The 27,373-nt window shown below is 37.3% G+C and overlaps 1 protein-coding gene across 2 annotated transcripts in view; it reads left to right on the forward strand.

The window, feature by feature from the left end:
- The window catches only part of EPHA4 (EPH receptor A4), a 65,546-nt gene extending 38,382 nt beyond the window's left edge, over positions 1–27,164 (forward strand). Inside the window, exons 6-18 of one of the 2 annotated variants that reach the window (XM_063442459.1) lie at positions 5,295–5,419; positions 5,800–5,959; positions 6,235–6,346; positions 12,254–12,312; positions 12,559–12,672; positions 13,199–13,384; positions 15,545–15,606; positions 16,676–16,885; positions 19,058–19,207; positions 20,807–21,000; positions 23,425–23,580; positions 24,129–24,849; positions 25,197–27,164. In XM_063442459.1, the coding sequence (XP_063298529.1) occupies positions 5,295–5,419; positions 5,800–5,959; positions 6,235–6,346; positions 12,254–12,312; positions 12,559–12,672; positions 13,199–13,384; positions 15,545–15,606; positions 16,676–16,885; positions 19,058–19,207; positions 20,807–21,000; positions 23,425–23,580; positions 24,129–24,243 (1,643 nt within the window). In that variant the 3' untranslated portion in view covers positions 24,244–24,849; positions 25,197–27,164. The remainder of the gene's footprint in view (positions 1–5,294; positions 5,420–5,799; positions 5,960–6,234; positions 6,347–12,253; positions 12,313–12,558; positions 12,673–13,198; positions 13,385–15,544; positions 15,607–16,675; positions 16,886–19,057; positions 19,208–20,806; positions 21,001–23,424; positions 23,581–24,128; positions 24,850–25,196) is intronic. The other variant, XM_063442460.1, reaches the window with a different exon arrangement.
- The last annotated feature ends 209 nt before the right edge of the window (positions 27,165–27,373 follow it).

Raw genomic sequence — 27,373 nt, forward strand, 5'->3', positions numbered from 1 at the left:
AAATGCAAAGCCAGCAAGTAGAAAGGACTTTTAATGCTGAGAATCTCAAGACACCCGTCATGCAAAAAACTTGAATATAAGTCCTCGTTCGGCTAAGTATTATTTAGGATGAAGTTCGACACCAGCTTGGAGTGCCAGAGGCGGCCTCTGGTGACAGCAGGAGTTACAGTGACCTTACACTCTTGTTAATGCTGTTGCTTAACCAGCCTGTAGCATTTTCTTTCTCCTAATACTCATTGCTTCGGCTGCCACTTGAGTTTCTTCTTCCATTCCATCCCAGGAGACTGTCTGTTCTTTGGATGCTATATGATTGATTGGGGAAGCAGAGGGCACACAGAACTGATGTTTAAGAAATGTTAAGAAATCAGGAGGACAGAAGACTAATCAAACACACAGGCAGGGATTGTGTTTTAACAAGATGATGGATTGCACTTGTGTGTGTTTTCCTGTCTTGCTCCTTAAAACACTCTCATTAAAAACTTTTTTTTCAAGTGCTGGACAGCAATGTGTTACTATTTACTTGTCATTGGGTCAGCAGTCACTCTGGCAAACCTGTAAATCCATTTAATGTTAATTACAATCTGTAGATTGCATTATGTGGTAGTCTATGCAGTAAGGTGTTTTGTTAAATTGATTCACCAGATATTGATTCACCAGATATAAAAATGCTGGTTTTTAGGAGCAAGAACCATTTTTGTGTTGATAAAACATCATAGGAAATGCTATCCGTTTAGATAATATGATGTTGACTCCCAGTTTGTTGAAAACTCCTTGTACAAACTTGCTTGCTGTTTTGACCTTCTTTTTGTTTAATGTTGCCACTTTATGACACCTATCTTTGATCCCCAAAACATCAGATAACAATGAACCCTGTTGCTTTAACAATTCTCCTAATATGTCAAAATATTAGTTTGTTCAGAGCTTTGGTTTTACATTTATTTTTGATGTGTCACTTTTTAAAAAGCGATTTTTTTTTTTTTTTATTTGAAGATCTTCTTAGTTGGCACGATTTTCAACAAACATTTCTGCAAAACAAAAATAATTGCTGGAGCACAGTTTGGAGTCACAGTTTTTTTTTAGTCCGAAATCAGTACAGATTTAACATTTGTTATTGTTGACATTTGTAAAAATTATATATAATAAAACAAATCCAACGATTTGTTATAACACTGTCAACAGTGTTATAATAATTATATAAATATATATTTTCCTATTATTACGCAGTGCTTAAATGGTTAATTGAACTGTAACACTTCAAAGAGATAAAAAAAAAATTCTGGCTATTAGTTGGGAGTTCTGATAAACAAAGCAGATGAGAAGTGACTATGCAAACAGCATGGCAGGAATGTGGAGGGCAGAATGCAGGTAAGCTTTCTGTGAAATGGAGAGTGAAGGTGCTTGGGAGAGGATTATTCTACCAGGAACAGACATGTAGACACATTAGCAAACACAACAGATCCACAGAAAGGTGGCTCCTGATAACTGCAGTTCTGTGTATTGTTAGACATTTGACAATGAATAGGCCTTTGCATTGCAATACACGCTATTCACCTGAATTAAAATCCATGCTCCAATAAAGACTGGTATTTCCATGTACCAAACAGTGTAGTCTAGGGTTTGAAACAAAGTAGCATGATCTAGTTTTATAATAAAGAACTCCAATGACTACTTACAGTGAGTGAAAAGCCTTTTTGTTGTTGTTTGTGATGAAGAAGATGGTTGTTTACACCCAGGGCTAAGCAAATTTGTGGCTTGAGGTTAGTCAGTATGTTAAATGTGGTCTGAATGCCTCCTGGTTTTACACTTCCAGTAATGAGACAGACTTACTTGCCCCTCATGCACTCAAAGAGTTACAGATAGGTGAACCTGTGTTCCGAAGAACATATGCCATTGATACAAGTAACCCAACGGAAGTTCCAAAGACTAACTGATTTGTCATGTTTTGGCATTATTGATCACATGTCAGGTGTGGAAAGTTGTTTAGTTTGAAGGAGTTGGCCATTGCGCGGTTTGGTTAGCCAGGTCAGGTTACAGGGCTGTACACAAAGAGTCGTTTCTCCTGAATAGCCTGGAGACCTGGATACAATAATTGCAGCTGTTTACTTAGTCCTTAGCATCCCAATTCTTCATGTGAGACAGATTTTAGTGCGAGGCTCTGGACTGTTCTGCTGAACTGCAATTTGTGCTCAGGAAACACTTTTTTTTATAACACCTGGGAGGAGGGGAAAAGTGATTTTAGAGCAGGTTCTGTACGCCAGAAGGGATACCAGTAACTGTAAGCACCTTGAGAGTACCAGTAAAATTAGTGCTAGGTGTTTAATAGTCTTGCTTGGAGGAAGTGAACATCAGAGCTAAATGTGATGACATATTGAGACAGCTTCACATCTTAGCTTTGAACTAATTGCCTTTTATACCATGTGTCACCCCAAGCTTGCAGACCGGTATCTTTACTGCATCTTTACTGCAGTCCTAATAAAAAAAAACACAAAAGCTGAGCAATTCCAGTCCAGTTTCTAGAACCATCAACATACCAGACTTTTGTTACTTTCAAATCCATTTTAGCTGCATCTGGAAATTAGGTTTAAGATAAAGTGTTTTGAAGCATGTTCTCTGGTAGGTGATTCTCATTTAGTAACAAAGTGTTACTGGGTAAAGGGTCAAATTAACACTTTATTCTCATATCTGCGTTAAGAGCTTGTGCTTTAACATTTTGGCTTTCAAAGGGGTTCTGGCCACGCAGACAGATGGGATGTTTATGGGGGAGGTGGGGGGAGCGTTCTTTTTTCACACATTCATAATGAGCTTGGGTAAAAACTTGTGGCATGTTAGTACATTTCCCTAAATCTTTTTCTGGGGTATTTACTAACAGGTGATAAGTGGGAACGACTTATCTCCAGTGAAACCTTGTACAGAAAGTCCTCATCACTTGCATCAGGTTAGTTCTCTGGAAAATAAATTGTGAGTTGAATTGATGTAAGACATGTTTGCTTACACTACATTTATAAATGAGCAGCAATACAAAGTACATTAAGCAGTGCAATATTTTCTAGAGTATTGTTATGTAGATGGTAAACATGCTACGGAGTACTACTGTAATTGAACAAGTGGGCTCTATTACGTTGAACATTCTCAGAGTATATGAAGAGGATAAAAATATGATGTAAGTCTGTGTCTGTCACCATGTGTCTTAAAGGAGCACTATAGGGTCTGGAACACAACCATGCATTCCTGACCCTGTAGTGCAAAACCCACCATTTAGGTGGCTAGCCCCCTTAAAAGCAATTAAAATTCACCTTATTTCCAGCGCCGCACGGGACCGCTGGCACTGGCCCCACCCTCTTGGTGACATCATCAGAATTGCTGATTTTTAGCCAATTCAATGCTTTCCCATTGGCTAAAATTGGCAAGGGGGCGGGGCCAAACATTGGTTTGGCCAATCAGCACCTCCTTATAGAGATGCATTGAATCGATGCATCTCTATGAGGAAAATTCAGCGTCCCCATGCAAAGCATGTGCAGCACTGCCCCAGGAAGCACCTCCAGTGTCCATCTGAGGAGTGGCCACTTGGAGTTGCCCCTAGGGGCAATGGGAACACTGCCGTTTGCATTAAAATGCCTGAAGGCAATGATTATACTCACCAAAACAAATACATTAAGCTGTAGTTGTTCTAGTGAATATAGTGTCCCTATATTCCATGGCAAGGGGGTTCTTCAAAACCAGATACATTTCAGACGTGAATTGCATTTGGTAGGAAATATGGATATTTATTTATTTTGCATTCATTACATTTGAGTTATTGCCTGTGGATACATTAGACTCTACAGAAAATATTCCTGTTGATCTGATTATATCTGCTTCTTGGATCTCCCAAGAGATTACATTTTTAGGAAGGGGTGTTCTTCAGAATATTTTTTTATTTTTTTATTGCTAACCCTATTCCATTTGAGATCAGAGGTATTTTGTCCTCCAGGTTAAAATAAATATTAGTAGGATATTTCCGGGGATAAGTCAATGAGTGCAGGATTTTAAGGAGAGTGCTGTGTACCATTCCATTGGTAGACAAAGAAACCATATCTTTATAATACGTCCTGTCATTAAGGTCTATCATTTTGTGACAATGCCACAGAAGTATTACCCTCCCAATAGGTCCCTTGCTTGATGTACATTGATTTGTTTTTGATTTATTATTATTATTTTTCATAGAACTGGAATTAAACAGGATTGTCTTTTTTACTGATGAATCAGCAACTCAGCCCTGTCACATGGATGAAAAAGACCTGCCCTTGTCCCATGTCCTTTATTAAATTCTTAACAGTTCACTGAAAGAGCACCGTTTTATAGGTTAAATTGATGTCACTCAGTAGTCTTCGTGGGGTGTTGCCTTTTATATGGATGATGTTTTGTAGAGGTGCATATAAAAAAACCGAGGCTAGTACTTCCTTAATATCACAAGCACATGACAATGGATGACTCCTTAAAAAAAGAAAACTATGCAGTATTGTTTTCTGATGACTTATTCTCAACTGTTGTTTTGTCAAAAATAATAATCTGTGTGTTATAGGAATTTGACTATTTTAACAATCATTCTAAACAGACTAATGAAGGGGGCTAGTTTACTAAGAAGTGAATTCATTTTACTTCTGTGAAAATACTATTATTAAAAAGACCCACTCAATGGCTTGATAAATAGCTCTATAGTATATATATATATATATATCATCTACAGTACTCTTCAACCTTTTATTGTGTAAATGATCAACTTGAATAACTACTTACAATGAATATCTCCAATTCATTACAATTGGATTGTATCATGGTCAATGACCACGTGATCTTATCAATGCCTCAGGAGTCTTTTGTTAACTAGGCCTCAGAGTCAAACTTATTGGAAGTGTAGGTCAATCAGTTTATAATAAAGAAGGGATATGTAAATACATCATTGTAGACATCTAAAGACCTTTTTGATTGGTTACATTGTGTAATCTAGGACGAGGCTTGCCAAGGAGTATGTTATAATGTAAGAATGTTGATTATTACCTGATGTTGAGCTTTGAAAACCCATTATTCTCTACCAGCCTGAGGTCATGGTGTCCTTAAAATAACTACCCCGCTAAATGACTTAAAGACCTACCCCACTGGGAAATGAATGTACTTTGACATGTATTTCAGGATCAGCTAATCCTGGGAATATACAATAGTATGAGACTGGTAGGATGCATACAAATAAGACATTGTTAATATGACTTTGGTCATTGCTATGTAAAGTGGTCTTAAAGCAGCTTCTTTTTTTTCAGCCCCATCAACTGTGACTCAGATCCAGCCCAAAGAGATAACCAGACACAGTGTGTCGTTAACGTGGCCAGAACCAGAACGAGCCAACGGGGTTATTCTGGAATACGAAGTCAAGTACTATGAAAAGGTAATCAGCTTCATAGCCAATGCTTAGTCTACCTCTGGACTTTAATGTGGCATAACCATGACAAATAACATGTGTTGTTTAATGAGAAAAACAATCTAAAACTATTTTAGTGACCACCTGGATTATTTATAAGGGCCACCATATTTCTCAGCACTGTACCATAGGTTTAAGGCTGTTATTTAAATCAGACCCTTTCGCAATGGCTGTGATGAGCCAGAGTTTAAGATTATCTCTTTTGTATATTGTTGAGAAATATTGATCTAAAATGCATGGATGTCTCTGGCTCTTGTTTACAATGTGCTAAAACAACCTTGTTGAAAGTTATATGGCACTCTAGTGTAGTGTAAAAAAATTAATTGAATTTCTATTTCTCCAAACAGGATCAAAATGAGCGCAGTTATCGCATTGTAAAGACCGCCTCTCGTAGTGCAGATATCAAGGGTCTTAATCCTCTCACGGCCTACGTCTTTCACGTGCGTGCTCGTACTGCTGCAGGATACGGCGATTTTAGCGGGCCTTTTGAGTTCACCACAAATACAGGTAAGGCTCCTTAGGCATAATGTAAGTAACTTTGAGGGTTCTCAATGGTATAAAGAGGCAATTTAATTCAGCTATCCTGGAACTACAACTCTCATGATGCCTGGAGAGATAAATATATGAGCATGATGGAAAATGTAGTTTAAAAATGAGTGGAGATGGCAGGTGATGACATTTCTCGATCAGAACAGTGCCGCTTGTTTACTGTGCTATGCTATTTAGCTTTTATTTGTAGAGCTGAAATCATTCAAATGTAATTTTATCTTTCCTATTTTTAGTTCCTTCGCCCATGATTGGAGAGGGCGCCAACCCTACTGTTCTTCTGGTCTCAGTGGCAGGCAGCATTGTCCTTGTGGTCATTCTCATCGCAGCCTTTGTCATCAGCAGAAGGTATGGGGCAGCCTGCCGAGCGTCAGTCTTTATCAAATCCCACTCCTGCTAGAATGAAAGCTTTTAAAATTATTTATATGCTGCTCTTGTGAAAGAGAGAAAAATATATGTATACGTCAACGAAGTAAATGAAATAGACATCAGAAAAAGCCCAACAGTTACTTGTTAGCCTTCTGTTCTTCTGAGTTTTGTTGTAGGTTTTAATTAATTCTCTGTCACCTAACACATACAGTAAAATTGTATGTTGCTAAAAGAAATACTGAAAGTGGTACTTCTATTAGATCAGGACTCGCGCACTCAAGGGGTTAAGGCTTATTTTTCCGTTAGAAATAAATTGCTGTTTTTATTATGGTATTACAAATAATTTGTAGCTGATCCATTGTTAAATTCAGAGTGAAGCCCAATTAAACCTTGCAAATAAAAGGAGAAAAATAAGATAATTACAGATTTAGTGACTACATCTTAATATTGTAGTCTGCTTCCCAAACTGGTTAAACAAGAAGACGACTTCTTTCTCATCACGTATGTGTGTGTGTGCGTGCATACACATTGAGGTGGCATTATTTTACGCTCTTTCAGCTTTCGCTGTTGTGTATTTTTTTTTGTACAAGATATTTTTTAAGTTATGGATAGTGTAGCGTAGAGTTTGATGTGCATTGCAGGGGTTAATGTTTAGTGATAGGACTAAGTTAATGTTTAGTGTTGGTTTAGTGTCTGGGTTAAGGTAATCTAAGGGTTTATGTAACTTCTTCTAATGTAACCTTTCCTTAACCACTAACCTAATCCTCTACACTGCACATTAGCCTCTACATTACCCTAACTCACTATACTATTGCTAAATAGATACATATTAGCACTACACTACCTCAACACACAACTCTACACATTAACCCCTGCATTGCCCTAACAAACTACACTCGCAATTACCGGTATATATTAACCACTACACTACACCATCACTTAAACTCCTTCACTATCCTAACATTCTCACTATGTTAATCCATACGTTACACTAAAATTAGCCTGAAGCTTAAAGTATCAGATAATATAAAATATAAAAATTGTAAGTGTGTATTGGGGGAAAATAATGACACCACACGGTTCTGGAGACAAATGGAAATCCCTCAGACTGTAACCTTCCGCCTTGTGGTTTAAGATGAATTCTGCAGAACCTCTTCTCAGCCTTATTTTTCCAATAACACACTGTTCACCCCTATGTCTCCTATATGCATTTTAATGAAGCTTGACTAACTTTTTTTTTTTTCGGAAGAGGAAGGTAACAGTTTTGTGTGATCAGCAATACCAGCTATTTTTAAGCTGCATAGAATTTCTTTTTAGGCTTTTGTAGCAGTCCCCCTCCACCTTCCTCTCCTGGGGTGGAGTTTGCTAACCTGAAACAAAGCTGCATTCTCTGATTAGCATCTAAACATAGACTCCACATTACAAGCCCCTACTAAGAGCTTTGATCTACCCAGCAGGAGTACAACAGCAGCCTGCCTTATCATCATGAAGCCTGCAGCAGGAGTCCCACTTCAGATGGAAAATTAATTCCCCTAATTCCTGGGGTCTTTTTTATGTTGTGTGGAGCTATCATTAGCCTCAATACACACTGCTAAACTAGCACATAGGCGTATTCCCCCCCTTATAGTCTATGGCAAGGAAGTGGAACTCATCTCGACATTTTATTTAAGGATTATTATTATTATTACTTTGAAATTTACGTAAACATATTTGGACACCTTTGCTTTGGCCATGATTTTTATTTTATTTATTATATTATTCAAATTCGCCAACATATTATGCAGCAGCTCTTTATGATGCCATTTGATTGGTTCCCAGCTTACTTCCAAATTCCAAAGGATTCTGATCTTTATTCATCTTTTAATACAGAATGTGCCTGTATTCTTGGATTATATAACGATTTGACTTGCGTCCTCACAATTAATATATAGTAAAATACAGTATTAGGTTCATTTTCAAGTCCCTTTAGACAGAGAATGACATCCATTAATTGACTAAAAATGAACATTTCAACGGTTATGTGTGGATTAGTGTCTGCGTAAGTCAAGTAATCATACCGTACCTTAGTGTCTAACTGGCCCTCAAGCTAAGGCTCAATCATGGCGTGCAGAGAATTCTGGGATATGTAGTCCAGCAACAGTTTAGAATGCCGAGATTGCTCAGCCATGCACTAAGCTCATCCGATTTGTATGTCATAAATGCCAGCTTTACAGTCGAGGGAATATATTAACATTTTCTAAGCTATTTAATAAATTATTACAAAATAGTTTTTTAAATAATTTTGGAGGAAAAAAATAGCTAATTCAAACAATGCTAGCTTCCTGTCTCTTGGTATTTGTTCACTCCACAAATTGTATTGTAGAGAAGTCTGTGGATATTTTTATCCATACAATGTTCACCATGTAAACAACACGTTTACAAAAGACACCATCCAAGGAACTACAATAAGTGTGAACCAAAACAATAGCAGAGGAAGTCCCAATATAACAGTGCGTACTAAACCTATTCAAAAAAACATTTTACATTTTTAACGAGAGGGTACATCCTGACTTTACCCTTGTTATCTCCACATTTTATTCCATTTTTTTTTTTAAACTAAAATTTAATAGAAAGGTTGCAGTTTACATAGCAGTTCATTAATTTACAATTACTAGGCAACCAAATATTAATCCAACATAGATGATTTAAAAAAAAAAAAAATCTCTCTTTTAGTTTACCGAATTGGCTATTGTGGCCTACATTTTGGTTATCAACTCACCAGAATTCATAGCTAGGTCATAAACTGCTATATTATCTAGGATGCGGCAATCTTTGATGCTCCTGCTGAGTTCATCTTTAGTTCTCTGTAGCTCAGCCAGCAAAACGTCTTGGCCACAGGTATTACAAAGTTAAATTAGCAAAACCTTATTTGCCATAGTATTTGTGCTTATTCCTTACTTTTGGCTCTGACCATATAATCCGTATTGGATTACAGGAAGTAGCCTGCTGAGCATTATATAGGAGCTTTGTGTTGGTGACACTTTATATCTGTATAACCTGCACATAGCGGAAACGTGTCCATTATTGTAACAGGCATCTGCGATCATGATCCTTCGTTAACAACAAAAGTGAGGGCTGGCTTAGGTCGATGGAAAGCAGGCAGTGATTGGTCCTCGATGGATCACTTTAGTGGAAAATGAAACATCGACCCTTTGGACTTTCATTGATTCTCTTTTAGTGTCAGCCGTAAAGCTGTCATCGGGAACATAGCCAGGAGCTGGGGAGATGACATGCCCACAGCTCCTAATGCGAATTCAAACTGTCCTTCCTCTTTAGGTCAGCGCACGGAACAATGCGTTAAGATGTATAAATAAAGACAATTTTGCTAACGGTGAGCGTGAGATCCTTTGGACAGATTTTTTTTTTTTCTGTGCCTCATGTGTAACGGTATCTGAAAGGGTTTGTAGAAACGTAAGAACTGAAGTGTGAAATCAGAAATAGCAGCTTTGTATTGTGATTTCAACATGGAGTATAATTTCAGAGCTTTAAAGGGTTTGCAGTCTGCAAGGCTTATTTTGTGACCAGTTAATAATAGAAATATTTGTCCCCCACCTTCCCGCAGGACATGAAAAGAAAATATTAGTCTGCAGGTTACACGAACAAGGGTTATTCACTGAAGTATGGATTGTTATGCATCCTACATATTTTATTTTTGCTTAAAATAGCTGAAATGAAGAAAATCTCCAAGTCAGCTATGTTTTACACTGTGAATATTTTAACTTAAAATTTGAAAGTCACTTCGAATTCTATACGATTCTCACTTTAGGGAGTAACCTTAATTGAGCCTACCTTAATTCCGAGACTGCTACATTCTGTCTTTTTCTCACTCCTCAAAGTGTAATATACCTTTAAAAAATATATGGTGATTATATTGTCATCAGGGTTCCAGCTTTCTAACCCTTTTTAGACTTTTAAGTAAGACTAGAACCAGTCGGTGGGTATCTACTGCATGCCCTTTATTTGTTTTTTGTTTTTTTTCTTCTTATATCCCTAGCACTGTGCCCATACCCATCATGATAGCAGTAAATATTTCTCTGCCTACATTTTAACCTGTTAAATAAGTGCACTTTCAACACACCCTTTTGGTAACCACGGGGTTAATGAGGTTATGCAAGCTGCGCACAGAAGGAAAGGCAGATGGCGTCTCTGTCATTTGCAGCAGATTGTCTCCTGTACACTCTCTTACTTCCAATGCTGTTTTCTAGAAGGTGGTTTTGGAAGCATTTTCTAGTTAGCAGACTGATAATATAGAAGTGAGTGAGCAAGTTCTGTTTTCCTTTTTTTTTATTAGTTAAAAAAACAATATAGAATCCCTTCCTTTCATTTTTGCATAACACTTTTAATGAACAAATGTAATTCCTCAACATTCCATGTTGATACCATAGTCTGGCTGACTGGTAGGCAGTTTGGTGTGGGTTGATGTTCTACTCCCCCAAAAAAATTTACGTAAATGTAAAAATAAAATTCATGTACGGGAATTTGCTTACATTTTGTAATAACAGTGTAAGCACCTGTTTGTATGTTAAATCTGATTTGCTTGGGTTGCAGTTTAGTTTTACATGAGATCATATCAGTACACTTAGTGTTGTTTTTAACCCTGTGCCAGCCAAGAGTTAATCCCACCTACTCCATTTATTTAAATGCAGTGATTCACCTCATGTGCAAGACTTTGTTTTTTACAAAACATCCCTGGAAGGACTTTAGCTTGGTATCGGATTTTGTATTTATTTTGGGTCCAGGCTGGCTTCAGCAGATGTCATCAATCAGAGGTTACAAAAAATACCCGATCAAAGCTGACCTATCTGACCAGTGCACCTTGAGTCTTTGTGTCTATATACGGTATATATAAAATTCACTTGGCTGGTATCTCACAATGTGCACACATAATATGCCTTTGTTTACGGTGAAATCCCATGGGAAAAACTTTCCTTTTGTGTGACCCTGACACCTGAGGAATGGTCAGACACACCTAGCCTAACATTTGCACTTTTCCTAAAATTCCTTTATCTCTCCTCTGACCCTATTCTAATTATGAACTATTACCTAATAATCTTAGATTTTTTAAGTCAGGCATATCAACGTATCATAGGTCACTATTTAGTGAGTATACCTCTTCAAATTGCTCTTGGGGGTGGGGGATAGTGGGACATATGATAAGGCCTTTGGGGGATGGGTTTTATGGTAGTTTTCATTAAACACATAAAAGATTTCAATTAGTGTTTTATCAGCAGTCCTGTGTTCTTTAGACAAAGCTCCATTAGACAATCACTCATTGCCTTAATTACCCCTGCCCATTCAACCCAGATCTAAACCTATGCTAATTAATGTCAAAATGTTGCATTATCTAGATTTCTTGTTGGAAATAGGCTTTTGGTTTTAACTTGTTTTTCCTCAATTCAGCCTGGTGAGATGTAAATCTCCATGCCTCTAGCATTTTACAGGATCATACAACCCTATGAATATGTTGCTGTGTAATGTAACCATGGAGTCCTAGTTCATAGTATTTACTGTACCTTTTGGTAGCTGTGCATGATGAGAGTTGTTACTTTAAAAAATAAATAAAAAAAATAGAGATTTTTAGAAGTCTGTAAACATAAACCCATGAATTTTGCCCTGTGCTGCCATGTCCCCATCTCTGCTGGTTAAAACATTTTACAGATTCTTGGTACAATCTATTGTTCAGAGCCACATGCCCTTGTCTTCACTGCAAGGTCATAAGCCTTGCCTACAAGGCACTGGTATGGTTTTACACAGTATGTGGTGCCATTCTGCCTCCATGCAGTTATGTGGCTTTTCATAACATAGCATCTATCCTAATGGCTCTCTCATTTCTTGTTAACTCTTCAGGCGCAGCAAATACAGCAAAGCAAAACAGGAAGCAGACGAAGAGAAGCATTTAAACCAAGGTAAAGTGAGAGTCTGTGTGTTGTGTAATTCTTATTGTTTGAATAATATGTGTAAGTGCTGATGAAATCACATTCAATGGTATATAGACTCAACTTGATATCAACAGTCAGATGGGAGTATATCAGTCAAGCAGCAGAAAAGCCTAAACAGAGCAAGCCTTTGACGAAAAAAAAAAACACGGACGCGTCAATGCCTTTTCATTTTTTTCTTCTTAATAAGACGAAAATCCTTTTTCTCTCTGCCAGGTGTAAAAACATACGTGGACCCTTTCACTTACGAAGACCCCAACCAAGCTGTCCGTGAATTTGCTAAAGAAATAGATGCTTCATGCATCAAGATAGAAAAAGTCATTGGCGTAGGTAAGTAGCACACTCCGGAAAAGGAATCTTCTGGTCAAAGCCTTGTTTTAAATTTAAAAATAAATAAATAAAAAATACAAAACAGCAAGCAATTTTGAGTAGAACAAAATTCAAAGACAAAAATGTAGTAGCTGTGTAGCAGGTGCAGATTCAGAACCTAATCTCGGTAGGTGCACTACAATCTATCTATCTATCTATCTATCTATCTATCTTCTCGTGGGGGTGGAGGGAGTTTGTATAGTCTAACAAAGTGTGCAGGACACAGAAATGCATAGCAAATAATGAATTGTTAATGAGACAAATGCTATCAAAAACAAACAGGAAAATTAATTTTAATGAAGACAACAGAAACATAAAAAGCATTTAAAGGCATATATATATTTAGGTACAGATACATTCACAACATTTTGATAGTAGTGAAGTTATCAAGTGAGACTTGGAGTGAGTACTCCCTGTACTATACTTTTCTTGCATTATTTTGTATTTGTTTCATCAGTTATCTCAAAAACCCATTCCTTGATCACAGGTGAATTTGGAGAAGTATGCAGTGGACGTCTGAAAGTTCCCGGAAAGAGGGAGATATACGTGGCTATCAAGACTCTTAAAGCAGGATACACGGATAAGCAAAGAAGGGACTTCTTAAGTGAGGCTAGCATCATGGGCCAGTTTGACCACCCAAACATCATCCATCTCGAAGGTGTTGTCACCAAATGTAAGCTCCATGCCTCTTAATTTAATTTCTATGTCACCCCTATTAATGTCTGCTTTGAAAAAAAAAAAAAAAGTTGTAGATTTTTTGTGGCTACCAGCTGCTAAAAAAAGTCTTGTTGTTATCTTTGAATCTAGCCTCACCCTTACGCCTTACATCCCGCCGATTCCACCTTAAAAACATTGCCCGCGTCCGCCTCTTTCTTACACAAGATTTTGTTCATGCTGTAATTTCTCGCATTGATTACTGTAATTCTCTCCTAATTGGTCTCCCCAGAAGGCATACTGTCCCCTACAGCCTGTAATGAATGCTGCTGCCAGACTGATCTTTCTCTCCTGTCGCTCTTCTCATATCTCGCCCTCCTGTCAATCCTTAAACTGGCTTCCTAAATCTTATAGGTGTCCATTCAAAATAATAAGCCTTATTTATAAAGCTCTAAACAACTCTAGACCCTCTTACATTTCTTTACTGATTTGTAGATATGCCCCTTCTCGGTCTCCCCACTCTGCCGGTGAACTTCTCCTGTGCGCTACCCAGATTCTTACTGCCTGCTCACGCTTGCAGGACTTCTCAGGGGCGGCTCTTTTCCTTTGGAACAGCCTGCCTACCCTCATCAGACTCTCCTCTAGTCTTCAATCATTTAAGAAGTCCCTCAAAACCCATCTCAACAGAGAAGCTTATGCCTCCCGTAGTAATTTCTATTTCCCAAACCTTCCCATGTTGAAGATGAAAATGTAAGAATATATTCATGTCTCTATAGTATCATCTAAAATACATCTTTAATAGATGCATTACAGACTCAGAACATTTTTTTAAATATAGCAGATATAACAGCTGCAACAGTTTAGTTCTAAGATGGTTTATATTGGTGGTGCATCCCAGCCATCTTGATGTAAATAAATACTTTTAAAAAGTTTTTGTAACCTTCCCCCCCCAATGTGGGTTATCACAGCTGCCCTCTCTCAAGGCGGGAATGTTGCAGGTTTTAGAGTGAGGTGCATATGGTACACTTTCTGGGGTAGCCAAGGACATCTTGGCCGCTGTGCTAGACTGAGCTAATTGTTAAAGTACAGGCAGGGAGCAGATGGCCACAACTCCTTTCTGTTTTTGGACAAGAGAAAGAAAACATGGTCCGTAAGCTTAACCTCTGCTGGCGCATAATACTGCAACACAGATCGCGCTAGTGGCAATTAACGATCCATCTTGCAAAGGAAGCGGCTTTCATTAAAACTCATTTGCAGTCATCTGTTGTACCAGAAGCCGATGGAATCTAGCAACAAAGTCATCAAATGCTTACCGCACCCGCAGTTCCATTCCTTTGTTAAGTACCATCACAACAACCGTGTTATAAAACTCAAACAGTTCTAGTATAGTCTAGCGGCTAATGGGTTATAATATATATATATTTTTTTTTTATTGTTGCCATCTGCTTAGATATTTGCAGAGAACTCTCGTCATAGTGCTTTGGCTGCACAGCCAAGACGTACACTGCAATGATTCACCAAATCCATAGCATAATTTAATACCTACTCATTGGAAGGTGTGAATTTTCTGGGCTGCAATTCTTTGTGACCTTGAGAGGCCATTTAATGTGGTTATGAATCCGAAAGGGCAAACCATCAGCCCTTTTTCATACCTCTGATTTTACATCAAACTTTGGGTTCCTGATTCTTGATTCAAGCGGTGTGTTATTATCATCTTCTGTGACTTATGAAACCATAAAATCTGAATAAAGCCCTTGCAAGCACAGCATTAAAATATGCGGCAGCTCTCATAGCAGCAGAACTGGCGGAGGGGGGGGGGGGGGGTTCTGTAAAGAGAGAGAGAGATCCAAGATAGAAAGAGGCTTGCATTTCCATACACATTTAAATGGTAATTATGCAAACAATGCAGCAGGCACCCACTATGAACCTGTCATGTGATACATATTTCACGTACTGGGCCAGGAAAAAACTGGAATTGCAGCTCTAGTATGGAAAATGTGGAGGAATCTGCTTTTTTTGTTTTGTTTTTCTTTGTTTTTGTAATTATGTTCATACCTTCACGTTGTGGTGTGTTTATCAGAATGCACTAAATTTCCATGTTAAATTGTAAAATCTACATAATGGCAATAATATCGCATCTCCACATAGCCCTTAACACCCTTTGCTGTTTAAATCACAGGCAAACCGGTCATGATCATCACAGAATACATGGAGAATGGATCGTTAGATGCCTTTCTTCGGGTGAGTGTTTTGCATCCTGCCGATACATTATAAAATACGCAACTAAGCGCACTAATCACACATCCATCTAAGTACTAAACATGAGCTGTCAGCTGACTTCATTGTAGCTGCTCCAGGGACCTCACTAATTTGTCATAATTTACACTGTTACACAACTGTATTTATTACATTCCGTTTACTTTGAATATAGCCTGTCACTATATACATTCATTTAAAGAAACATCCCTGACCCTTAAGTCACTTTAGCTTTCTGAAGTTCTTTATGTGTGAAGTGTGTCATCTTTTTCAAATTACAAACAGTGCATATTTCAAAATAAATTGGCACTTTTATAAATTAACCAGGTTACACCCCCTGGCTGTCAATAAGAAACAGGTCATGTTACTACCTGGTTATTTAGCTCAGTGGAGATTAATTCTAAAGGCCTAGACTTCCCATTGAGCTGCATTGGGAAGTCTGTGATTGGACAGCCATAGAAGGTCTGGGCTGGGTTATAAGGGGAGAACTTGAAAAAGCTTCAGATAAGAGATCTGCTGCTTTTGCACATAATTAAATGCATGCATGATCTCACTAGCGGAATATGTACAAAATAGTAATTTTAATTTTTTCAATTTATTTATTTATTTTTATTTTGGGCAGTGGAGTGTCCCTCTAACTGCCCTTAGCTGACCATCACACAACATAAGACACTTTTTAAAACACACTCTGGTAAAAGTAATAATAATTTTATAAGAACAATTTCTGGCAGCTAAACTCAGCCTTAATCGACCTAAAGGCTGGCAGAACATCATTAAGCATTGTGGGAATTGTAGTTGTAAACATATAGGGGTGCAAAGCTTAACTAACCCTCCAACAGATGCTAAATTATTATCTTAAAAAAACCCAGTGCCAGATTATCAGAACTTAAAGATTCAATGATTCTGATCCACATTAGAAATAGAGAGATTAAAATATTTGTCTCCCACTATTTCCTTGTGCAAAATAATGCTATTTTAAGATACTGTGGTGTGCATTGTCGTTTGAAGAAGAAGTGCACCGATTATTAACACTAATCAAATTTTTTTGTTTCAGAAGAATGATGGTAGATTTACAGTAATTCAGCTAGTGGGGATGCTGAGAGGTATTGGATCAGGCATGAAGTATCTCTCTGATATGAGCTATGTGCACCGAGATCTGGCTGCCCGTAATATCCTGGTAAACAGCAACTTGGTCTGCAAGGTCTCTGACTTTGGCATGTCTCGTGTTTTGGAAGACGATCCGGAGGCAGCTTACACCACCAGGGTAAGGAAAAAAGCTAATTCCTTGATTCAAAGTATAGCAGAACCAGGGCTGGAAAAGAACGGAATAAAATGTGGAATGTGAAAAGCACAATCCTTGATTCAAAGTATAGCACATCCAGGACTGGAAAAGAACTTAATAGAATGTGGAATGTGAAAAGCACAATCCTTGATACAAAGTATAGCACATCCAGGGCTGGAAAAGAACTTAATAGAATGTGGAATGCACGTTTGGTTTTTGCTACATTGCAAACTGTATACAGCTGTTTCTGCCAACCAGCAAATATGAAGTGTTTTCAGCCATACAGCTAGCATTCTGTCTCGCAAATAAGAGGTCAATCAAAAATCAAAGCGAGAGTTTGGCAGGCAAGCAAGAGGTCAATCAAATATTAAAGTTAGAGTCTGGCATACAAATCACTGATGCCAATCAGTGAGCTTTGTATCCAGTGTCAGTAGGATTTGTTCCAAATGTGCCTTTTCTCCAGGACTGGGAGATTATATAGCCTGGGGCACTGGTAGTTTAGTTAGTATAAGCAATGTGTTGTGCACAGCTGTTTTGCTTACAGTTGCCGATAAAGTGGGTGCAAACAGATCTCTGTATAATTACTGCCAAGGCATCTGGCCTCACATAGCACAATGTGCATTGCCATGTATTCATGCCGCATTCCTCAGCCTCAATGACTTGGGGTTTACATAAACAGCTCCGAGTTGAACAAAAAGCACTATAAGAAGGGGGGGAGTCTGAAAAGGGAACACACTTTGTGCATTACCACAACAATTATGTGTATCAGTGGCAGGATCGCAGCCAAGTGAATCGAGGAAAGATAGGAATCAAGGAGTTTCTTTACAAACTTAACCAAGCACTGAGGCCTGGTAAGGAAGCCAAACCCTTGTTGGCTTTTCCATTAATTGAAGACATACCAGCATGGATCTTGTTGCACTTGATATTTAACTCCTTCACTGTTTTGTTTTAAGAAAGGCATAGTGCAACCTTATAGCGGAGAATGCATTCTTGTGATCCGTGACTTCGAAAGTGTAAATAAAGTGAAATGGAAAGATTTGTTGTAAAACTTGAAACATCCAAAATTAATTTTGTTATAATTGTTTTTTGCTTTGTTGTACAATTACAATTATTTATATAGCGCCAGCATGTTACGGAGCGCTGTACCATAGGTAAACAAGACACACATTTAATTCTAACAAAACATGTTTGACATACGGGAACAGTAGGTGAAGAGGGCCCTGTCCGAAGGAGCTTACAATCTAAAGGTGCCAGCAGATTCCTCAAGCTGTACAATAGAAATATAAATAAAAAAATAACAAAACAAGGACGGACAATGTTGGTTGACCAGAAGGGCTTAAATGAGCTTATAAAATGATATTTGTGTCTGTTCTAGACTAGTGAAGATATAGCTTACCAGTTGTTTTTGAACTACATTTGAAGATGCTCTGCCAGTGTGAATTATCCTGGGGAGCCAAATTTCAGTATTTTTGCTGTAGGTCTATAGCCCTGTCATGGTGATGGGTTTAGATTCATGTCTGCTTTCACTGCAGTCAGAACTGAATGTAGATTCACTTCTAAGTAACATGCTCCTGTTTCACACTGCTTGCTGCAGCCTAATGGTATAACACAGATTTTCCCACAATCCCTACATTTTTACATTCGCATTGTAGTATTTTAGATCTCTAAACAGTACACAGACTCATATTTACACAGATGAGCCCAAGCAGAGATGTTAAAGAAGAAAATACATGTTTTTTTCAGAGCAATGAGACCTAATGTATGGCTCAGACACAGGTAAATCTGGGTGGTCCCTTGCTTTCATAGCAGGCAGGTCTTTTTAAATAGGCTGGGATTTAGGTTACCAAGCAAAAAAGATCTTCGTCTGAAGTGATAGGAAGGCTTGCAGAACAGTGTGTTTCACGCTATATTTCAGACACTCTATTAAAGGGCTCAGGAGTATATACATATCACTACTGTATATTTTAGAAAATGTGAAGTGTCGTTTCAGAGAGGTTGTGCCGTCAAGTAATGCAAGGAAGTAAATAGATAAGAAAAGGGTCACCTTCTAGTGCAGTCAACTGATAGAGTAAAATAATAATATTATTCATTATTTGATTTACATGAAGCAAACATTTCAGAATTCCCTGTGTTTACTGGATTCTATTTTTCTAGGGAGGAAAAATTCCCATTAGATGGACGGCGCCGGAAGCCATCGCATACCGTAAATTCACATCTTCTAGTGATGTATGGAGTTATGGCATTGTCATGTGGGAGGTGATGTCATATGGAGAGAGGCCCTACTGGGACATGTCCAATCAAGATGTAAGTACGAACCTGTAAAATCATCCACTTAGTAGAGGTACAAAGAGACCAGGACTTAGAAGTGTAATAAATGTGTGCAGTTCAATCTCCCGTTAAATTAAAATAATGAACATTAAACTCTGGGTGTTTAGTTAAAAAACTGGTGTCTTAGAACGTATCTTGTCGATAGTTTTTGTGTCTTTGAGGTTCAATAATTGGAACCTTGGTTGTGTAATTAGCATTATTTACATAACCATAGCATTTGTTATTAATATTATGGCATCATTAGGCAAGACATGCTGGGAAAAAAATATATAGGTGTATAAAGTATCTGTACTATTTAGTGCTTTGTTAACAAATTCATTACTCGAAGAACTTGTATTGTGAAGCACTGCGTCGCTGGTGTAATTATTTCTTGAGCCAATTAAATGGCTGTCTCTTGGGGACATTAAAAAAAATGATTCACTAAATGGCCCTTTTTAAATTATGCATATCTTTTTTAAGTGAACCATCTGGACAGACTCATAAGGGATCACATGCAGACATCTGTCTCTGGGTGACCCACCGAAACCTAATGATAGCAACAAGGGAAATTGTCCAGATTGTATTTTTTTTTTTTTGCATACAAAATGAAAAGGAAGAAATTTGATATTTTTTTCATAGAGGCTTCCTTGTCTGGAAGGTTCAAGGTGGAACTTAAAGGAAAAATCTCTGTTTGTTCTTTGTTTATGAACTGGTTGCTAATTTGTTGCTGGTCTCAACTAGTATAATTAAAACAAATTCTCAAAATTGTAGTCTATAAACACCTGGAGATCCAGACTTTGGCCACCCATCTTGTTAGGATTTAAGTCCTGCATCAGCAGTGGTTTATTCATATTCTCTCATCTAGTGGGTATGTTGGCCGTCTTTGTCAAGTAGTTTTATATTAAAAACCATCACAATGAAATATGATGCACATACTCAGACATATAAAATATAGTCAACACAGTATGAGATTAATAACCTATACCTTAGGAAATGCATAGTGCAAAACCAGTATTATTCATAAATGGGAAAAGTATCCAAGTGATTATAGACATTATTTAATACAAAACCAATATATAGTGACAAAGTAGTATATAATTCTCCTAAAGAGGTCACTAAAAGGGATTCTATTTTTTTGGATATTTTTGACATCACTAAAAAACCTGACTCAGAAACCTGCCACCCTAAAACCCTATGAAACCTGATACAGAATGCTTGCTTCATTCACAAACAAAATGTGCGTATATACATACGTGTTAGGCTTTATTAGTGTGTATTATAGCGTCATAAAAGCAGGGCTCAAAATGTCAACACCATTGGCGAGTGCAAATTTAACCCCTGTCAATGGAATTTCAAACCTTGATACAATGCCATGTATCTTCCAGGGCTGCAGTGGCAAGTAACGTTTAAGGACTGGCTAGTACTGTACGGCTTGAAATTTTTTAGCCTAGATAAAATAATGCTGTTTTTTCATGCAAGGAATACTTATATATATCTTTTGAAAACTGTTGCCATAACTGCACTGAAAATCAACAGTTTTGGTTTGTGATCATATGCCACTGTTAGAAATAAATGCAATGTTATTTTGTTATTCAGGTCATTAAAGCCATAGAAGAAGGATATCGTCTGCCACCACCAATGGACTGTCCCATCTCTCTGCACCAACTTATGCTCGACTGCTGGCAGAAAGAGCGTAGCGATCGACCCAAGTTTGCACAGATTGTCAGCATGCTGGACAAGCTTATTCGGAACCCAAACAGTTTAAAAAGGACAGGACTTGACACATCCAGGTCAGCAGAAATGCCTTAAAACTGACATACTGATTAAATTATTGTGTGTCTTAAAACAGTATTTTTTTAAAATAATAAAATGAGCTTATTAACCCACATCTTAAGCTGTTATGAAAACCCTCAGACTCGAGATTTTTCAAGCAGTGACACAAAGTAGATAGAAATCTGATCGACTTATAATTGTGGCTTTTTATGAGCTATTTTGTATCAGGCACGTTAAAGGAATAGGTTACAAGTCCCACTGGGAAGCAATCATCACATATTTGCATCGATATGTTCAATTATTTAAATGGGAGTGGATTATAACAAAAAACGGTTTAATCCTTTCCTCCTTGTCCTGACCCTGAATCCATCTGATTGTTTTACATTTGTAACCACACTGTACAGCTTTTTAAGTATCTGTGTTTAAAGATATTGATTGGATACTTTAGAAAGCAGGAGGATTCCCTTGGGCAGTCATTGATGAGGCTCCACTGGAAAGCTTATTGAATTTACAGTTTTAGTAATACGTCGCTATGCCGGTATTAATCACTTTGCGGATGTCTGAATTTTCAAAATGCTAAGGGGCTTACAACTAAATGTCAGATTTTTATTGATTTATTTATTGTTTTTACTTTATTTATCTATGATTCATGCACAACATGATATTTTCATCACTAAATACAATGTGTAGAATGCATATTCCGTTAGAATGCAAACCTATTTGAACCAAGCCTCATCACCTCTTGATCATGCCCTAAACAGTTTGCCACCATTTATTTACATGCTTAGTATAAGTATTGTGAAATGTATTTGTCATAGTCGATGGAATAGCAAGTTTAGACATTGTGCAACACATCTCATGATTAAAAGAACAATTGACAAACTTTTAAGGGTAGACTTTTTTTTCTTCTAATAAATGTAGTACATGACACTAAAATATCATAATTAAAAACAAGATATAAAAAAAGACTTTCTTACGAGGGAATTTTGGTAAAGGCTGGTTATCTGTGCATCATAAGTAAAGAGGATATATTGCTCAGCTTGGACAACGAACTGCTTAAGTAATTACTTGAAATGTCCAGTGCAGGAGAAGATGAGGAGAAGGGAATTCCTCAAACCAAACATCAAAGAAGCTCTTATTCTAGCCAAATCCATCCTATGTGCTTTTCATGAACATTTTGATTATAGAAGGGATTATCTCCCCAGCAAGCTGGGCTTTGTCTGTTCTCGGAGAGCTCAGGAGGGTATAGGTGATTGGGATCTTTTCATTGGAAACAAATTCAGAATAATATAGTACATTATTCGGTGACTGGCTTGTTTTCCTACATAATATGTCTATATGTAACTTAATAGATATTTGTTGGATAATCCACTGCGCTCAATGTAGGACCACTCAGCTTATGCTATTTTAGTACTTGCGAAAGTAGAACACATTTTGACTAAACCCACCATCACATGAGTGAACATTACAATTATTGATACCTTCATATTAAAAGACCAAGATTGGGTTCAGACGTTTATTTGATCCATAACTACTGTTCTGTTCTGGCATTGCCAAAGGGTGCACTTGATAAGAGGAACCTTGGTTTCAAAGGAACATGTGGTCTGTGGTGTTAAATGTTCTTGTTTTTGAATAGAAGAGAATTGTTGCAACAAATGTATACAGATAACTGGATGGATTGTTAGAATTATTAATATATAGAAGCATGGAGAAAAAAAAACACATACTCCACTAAGGAAGGGATATAATTAGGCAACACTTAGCTAGTTCTTCTTCTTAAGGGAGTGCCAGAAATCTCTTAAAAGATAGTGACTTTCCCAGACAAAAGCAGTAAACTGAGTGTACAGGCATACTAACCATGAAAATGTAGGCTCTCTCAGTTAAACAATCTAATACTTAAATGCACGAATATATAACAAACCTTGAAGATTTTTTATTGTTGCCTTCTTTTTATGCCACACGACTACAAACTAAAATTAACTTGCCCACAAAAACATGAATGGAACAATATATAAAAAATATAAATGTAACTTTTTTTTAAGCAGATGTTGATTATTCAAATAGAATGTTACTAATGTTCTATTCAAGAGTAGCAATGTTATGGAATTTCTGATTATGACAAAAATTAAAAGAAAGAATACTGTGTTCGTAAACCCATTCATTGTTGATAGGCCATCTAGTAAACTGGTTCAATGCTAGCACAGTTTGTCCAACTGGTCAAGTCAGTGGCAACAATATGGGTCCTACAGTTTGAATGTTCTTTATTAGACAAAAAACATCCGCTTTTGGATATTGAACATGCAGTCCAACGTTAATGAACTTTCATAGAATGTGTTGGGAAATGGCAGTATGTGGAATATGTTGTTTGCTCTCCTTTTGATAAATCTTTACTAAATGCAGACAGTTTCTTATTAAGTTTCTTTTTCTTCTGAATATGGCAGAACAAACACGGCTCTGCTGGACCCAAGCTCGCCTGAGTGGTCCCAGGTGGTGTCTGTGGTGGATTGGCTGCAGGCCATCAAGATGGAAAGATACAAAGATAACTTCACAGCGGCCGGATACACCAGCTTGGAGGCAGTCGTGCATGTAAATCAAGAGTAAGTAAATACAATCAGAGACATTTACTAAACAATTTAAGATGGAATGGGTGAAAGAAAGGTGTAGCGTTCTCTATGTAATTAACAAAAATATATATAAAAAAACTCATTTTTCGGTGTGCCTCAGAACCTTACATGTTCGTAATTAACAAATAGTAATAGTACTTTATGTAGTATCTTGACACATGATTGTAGCAATTACCAGGAATGCAGAAATGGGAGTAGAATCTATGGGAAAGTGGTGAGTAAGGAGTTGACTGTATCGTTGGACATGTACTTACAGGGCTTTATGCCGAATTGCTAGCAAAGATTTTATGGTCTTGAAAAGGTTGTCTTTATTGGTGTCATTTTTTGTTTGTTGTGGGGTGGTGGAAGGTAAAATGCTGGATAAACCTGGTGTTAAAAAAATAAATCTTAGTTCCATTGTTGCCCAGAAACATTGTATATTCTTTTAGGTTTGTCAGCTTTGGCCAACTTTGTGTAGCATGTTCCTTAAGTATCACAAAACAGTTGAATTAAGAAAGAATTTCCTTTTTTCCTCCACGTAGTGACCTAACAAGGATTGGCATCACTTCCCCTGCACACCAGAATAAAATCCTGAGCAGCGTCCAGGGAATGAGGAACCAGATGCAACAACTACAAGGGCGAATGGTTCCTGTCTGAAAGGGCACGGCACCAGGCGTTACACACAGAACTCTTGAAAAATTAGTTTACCTCATCCATGCACTTTAATTGAAGAACTGCACTTTTTTACATTATCCTCACCCCATTGGACACAGGACTCTTTTACTATCTGGTGGTGAGATGAAAACCATGAAACACAAAACGTCATTTGTGCCACACCTTCAGTCCATCCACATATTGGCGACACAAGGATTAAACATAAGTTCAGAAAAGAAGAGGGCGCGGCCATTTTGGAATACAGTAAACATAAACGATGAATTTGTTTTACCAGACTTTACCTATCTTCCTGTGGATTGTTTGACTTGTGACATGGACACCTTTTTACGGAGTGAATCAAAATGTCCCTTGTCACCTATTGCTAGATGCAGACCAGTATTGTGGGGAGAGATTGAGGGACTTGGAAGTAGAAGACTATGTCTTACTTACAGACTTTGAAAAAGCCTGATCCCTTGCCGGCCCTGAGGTTATCTTGAGATATTCAATGAAAACCAGTGGGTTGTGGAAAACATGTTCTCACACCAAGGTGGCAAATCTACCACCCCTCCCATTCTTGCATAGACTTGCTGAAGAGAAGGGTAGATAAAGGTAAATATAAAATATATATAAATATTTTTGCTCCTCCTCTGATAAACCAGAGGTATATATATATATATATATATATATATATATATATATGTAGTTAACAATTTGTGAAAAAATATACAGGCTTTTAATAGCGCCTGGCTTGGCAATCAAGCCACCTAATGGCATCAATGTACTTTTTTGTCTCTTGGTCTAATTAAATCAAGGTAAATCTATTAGTATTTCTTCATTCTTTACTTAAAATTTTCTCATAGAAATGACACTATGAAAGAGTGGGTGTTTCATAAGCACAGAATGGCTTACATTATGCCAATTTCAATACCTGACTTGTTCCTTTTTCTTTTTCCCAGGGAATCCGCCTTAATTTCCTTTTGTGCTCTATGGAAAACCACAAGATAACTATACAGCACAGCAGAATTTTCACGCTTTTTAATGTGTCGGACACGGCTCAGTGAATTTGTCTTGTCACAAAACTGGCTACTGTTTCTCCAGCATGGAAAAAAAGGGATTATCCTAATATCTACCAGAACCCCTAGGTCTTCCTGTGTATTTCGCTTCCAGCCTCTTGTCTGCTTCTAATGATGAAGCATTAGGACTTTGGATATCATCTGATAGTTATCACTCCGGACCAGGGTGTTCTGTTGCCTTCAGTAAATCCAAGGGTGGATTTATACTGTCTTCTCCAGTTTGCTTTTTGTTTTCATTTTTGCTTTATGTTTCCACAAAAAGAAAATAGTGGCGCTTCAGATCCATGTCCAAAATCAGTTTTCCGCTACAATGTAACAAATACATTTAAAAAAGGAACACTGCATTGCATATAGAAGAATAGAAACGTTCTAAAGTTTACTGTTGCTCGGAACAGAACTAGATGCCAAACTAACCTTAATAAGGGACCCAGCGTGCCACGGACCAACAGACAGTTTTCGCGTTATGGGTGAAACCATAAAGATTTCTGAGGTGGATGCACTCTGGTCTTGGCCTACTCCTCATCTTTATTGGCCTCTGTAGTATAATATTACAAGAGACTTTCCTTTCAAGATAAAATATGCAATTTACTAGTTTTCAGCATCTTCCTGGTCATTGATACCAGACAACTGCCAATTAGGTGTGAGTTTATATGTATTTGTATGTGTATATATATATATATATATTTACATACATAATTACATATACATACATTAAAACCCAGAAAGTTGTCTTTGTTATTAACCCGCTGTCTTTCTATTGACTCCTTCACTTCTAAGCTCCACAGACTGGCATAAATGAAGGAACAGTAATATTGGGCACTCTCAGTGCCCAAAGGTTATTCTTATGTGGTTGATTGTCACCTTTGCCTCCCTTTTAGTGTGTCATCCCCACCGTGTAACTTCCACAACTCCTAAATCCAATGTTGTCCCCTGAATGTTACCAATGATGGTAATAAAAAGTTACTGCCAACCATTTAGGATTTTGGTATATGTACAAGAACGGGTAGCAAGCATGTAAAAAAATCGGATCAGGTTTCTCTTACGCAGTAACACGGACGTAGATGAAGCTCTCTCCGTATGCTGAAGTAGCAGTGCTGTTTGTTCGAGAAACTCAAAATAAATTGCTAGTACAATGAGCTGTATATTTTCATCTGATATTGAGGAATAAGTAAGCAAGTCAATGAATTGATACAATATTATACAAGCTCTCCACATTTTGTAACCCTACTATGGTAGGTTTGACTAAACATGTTGCAGGTGAATGGTAGAAACTGCATATTATCCTCCAGTATTTGGTACTGCCAAAATAAATATATTGCAAGCGTTGAACGCTTAGTAATACCAAAAATCCATTAGGTTTCATTCCCTGTTTTGCTGGTAGAGATTTACATAATGAGCCCCTCTGGCAGCAAAGAGGTTAATCATCAACCCTATGGCTTGCTATCAGTATTTTTATGATCTAATTGTGCTTAACCCACTGAACCTTAACCAGAAAAATAAAACAAAAGGGACAATTTTATGTTTGTTTGTTTTTTGCATCACTGCAAATAAGGAATATTAATTTAGCTTATAATAAAATGTATAAAAATGAAGTTCTAACAGAGCAATTTTTGTTTAATCTTATGTTGGTTAGACCCCTTTTTTATTTTAGTTCATTTGTACTTTTTGCCTTTTATTTTTTTATTATTATTTTTTTGCTGGGTGGGGAAGAATAACTGGTTCCTCTTCCCTGGAAATTAGGTACGCATAACTTATCTTGTTTATTTATGTTCTTTTTATACCTAGTTTGTAAAATTGTAAAATAGTAAAGTTAATGCAAATGTTTGCATTCTGGAAAAAAATATAATGAAAAAAAAATAAATAAAGTAGTTATTGAAATCAATGTGTCTTCGGTTTCTAAATTTATCAAACGCCAAACATTGTTTTTTGACATTTTGGTAGAGTTGGACATATGACATTCTGATCGACATTGTTTTATTATCATAAAATTAAGAAATATGTTATAAGTATCGAGAAGGTTCAGGCAAACCATGGTACTTACCTTGTAAGGTATGGGTGTA

The sequence above is a fragment of the Pelobates fuscus genome, chromosome 2, assembly GCF_036172605.1.
Source record: "Pelobates fuscus isolate aPelFus1 chromosome 2, aPelFus1.pri, whole genome shotgun sequence".
NCBI classification, from domain to species: domain Eukaryota; kingdom Metazoa; phylum Chordata; class Amphibia; order Anura; family Pelobatidae; genus Pelobates; species Pelobates fuscus.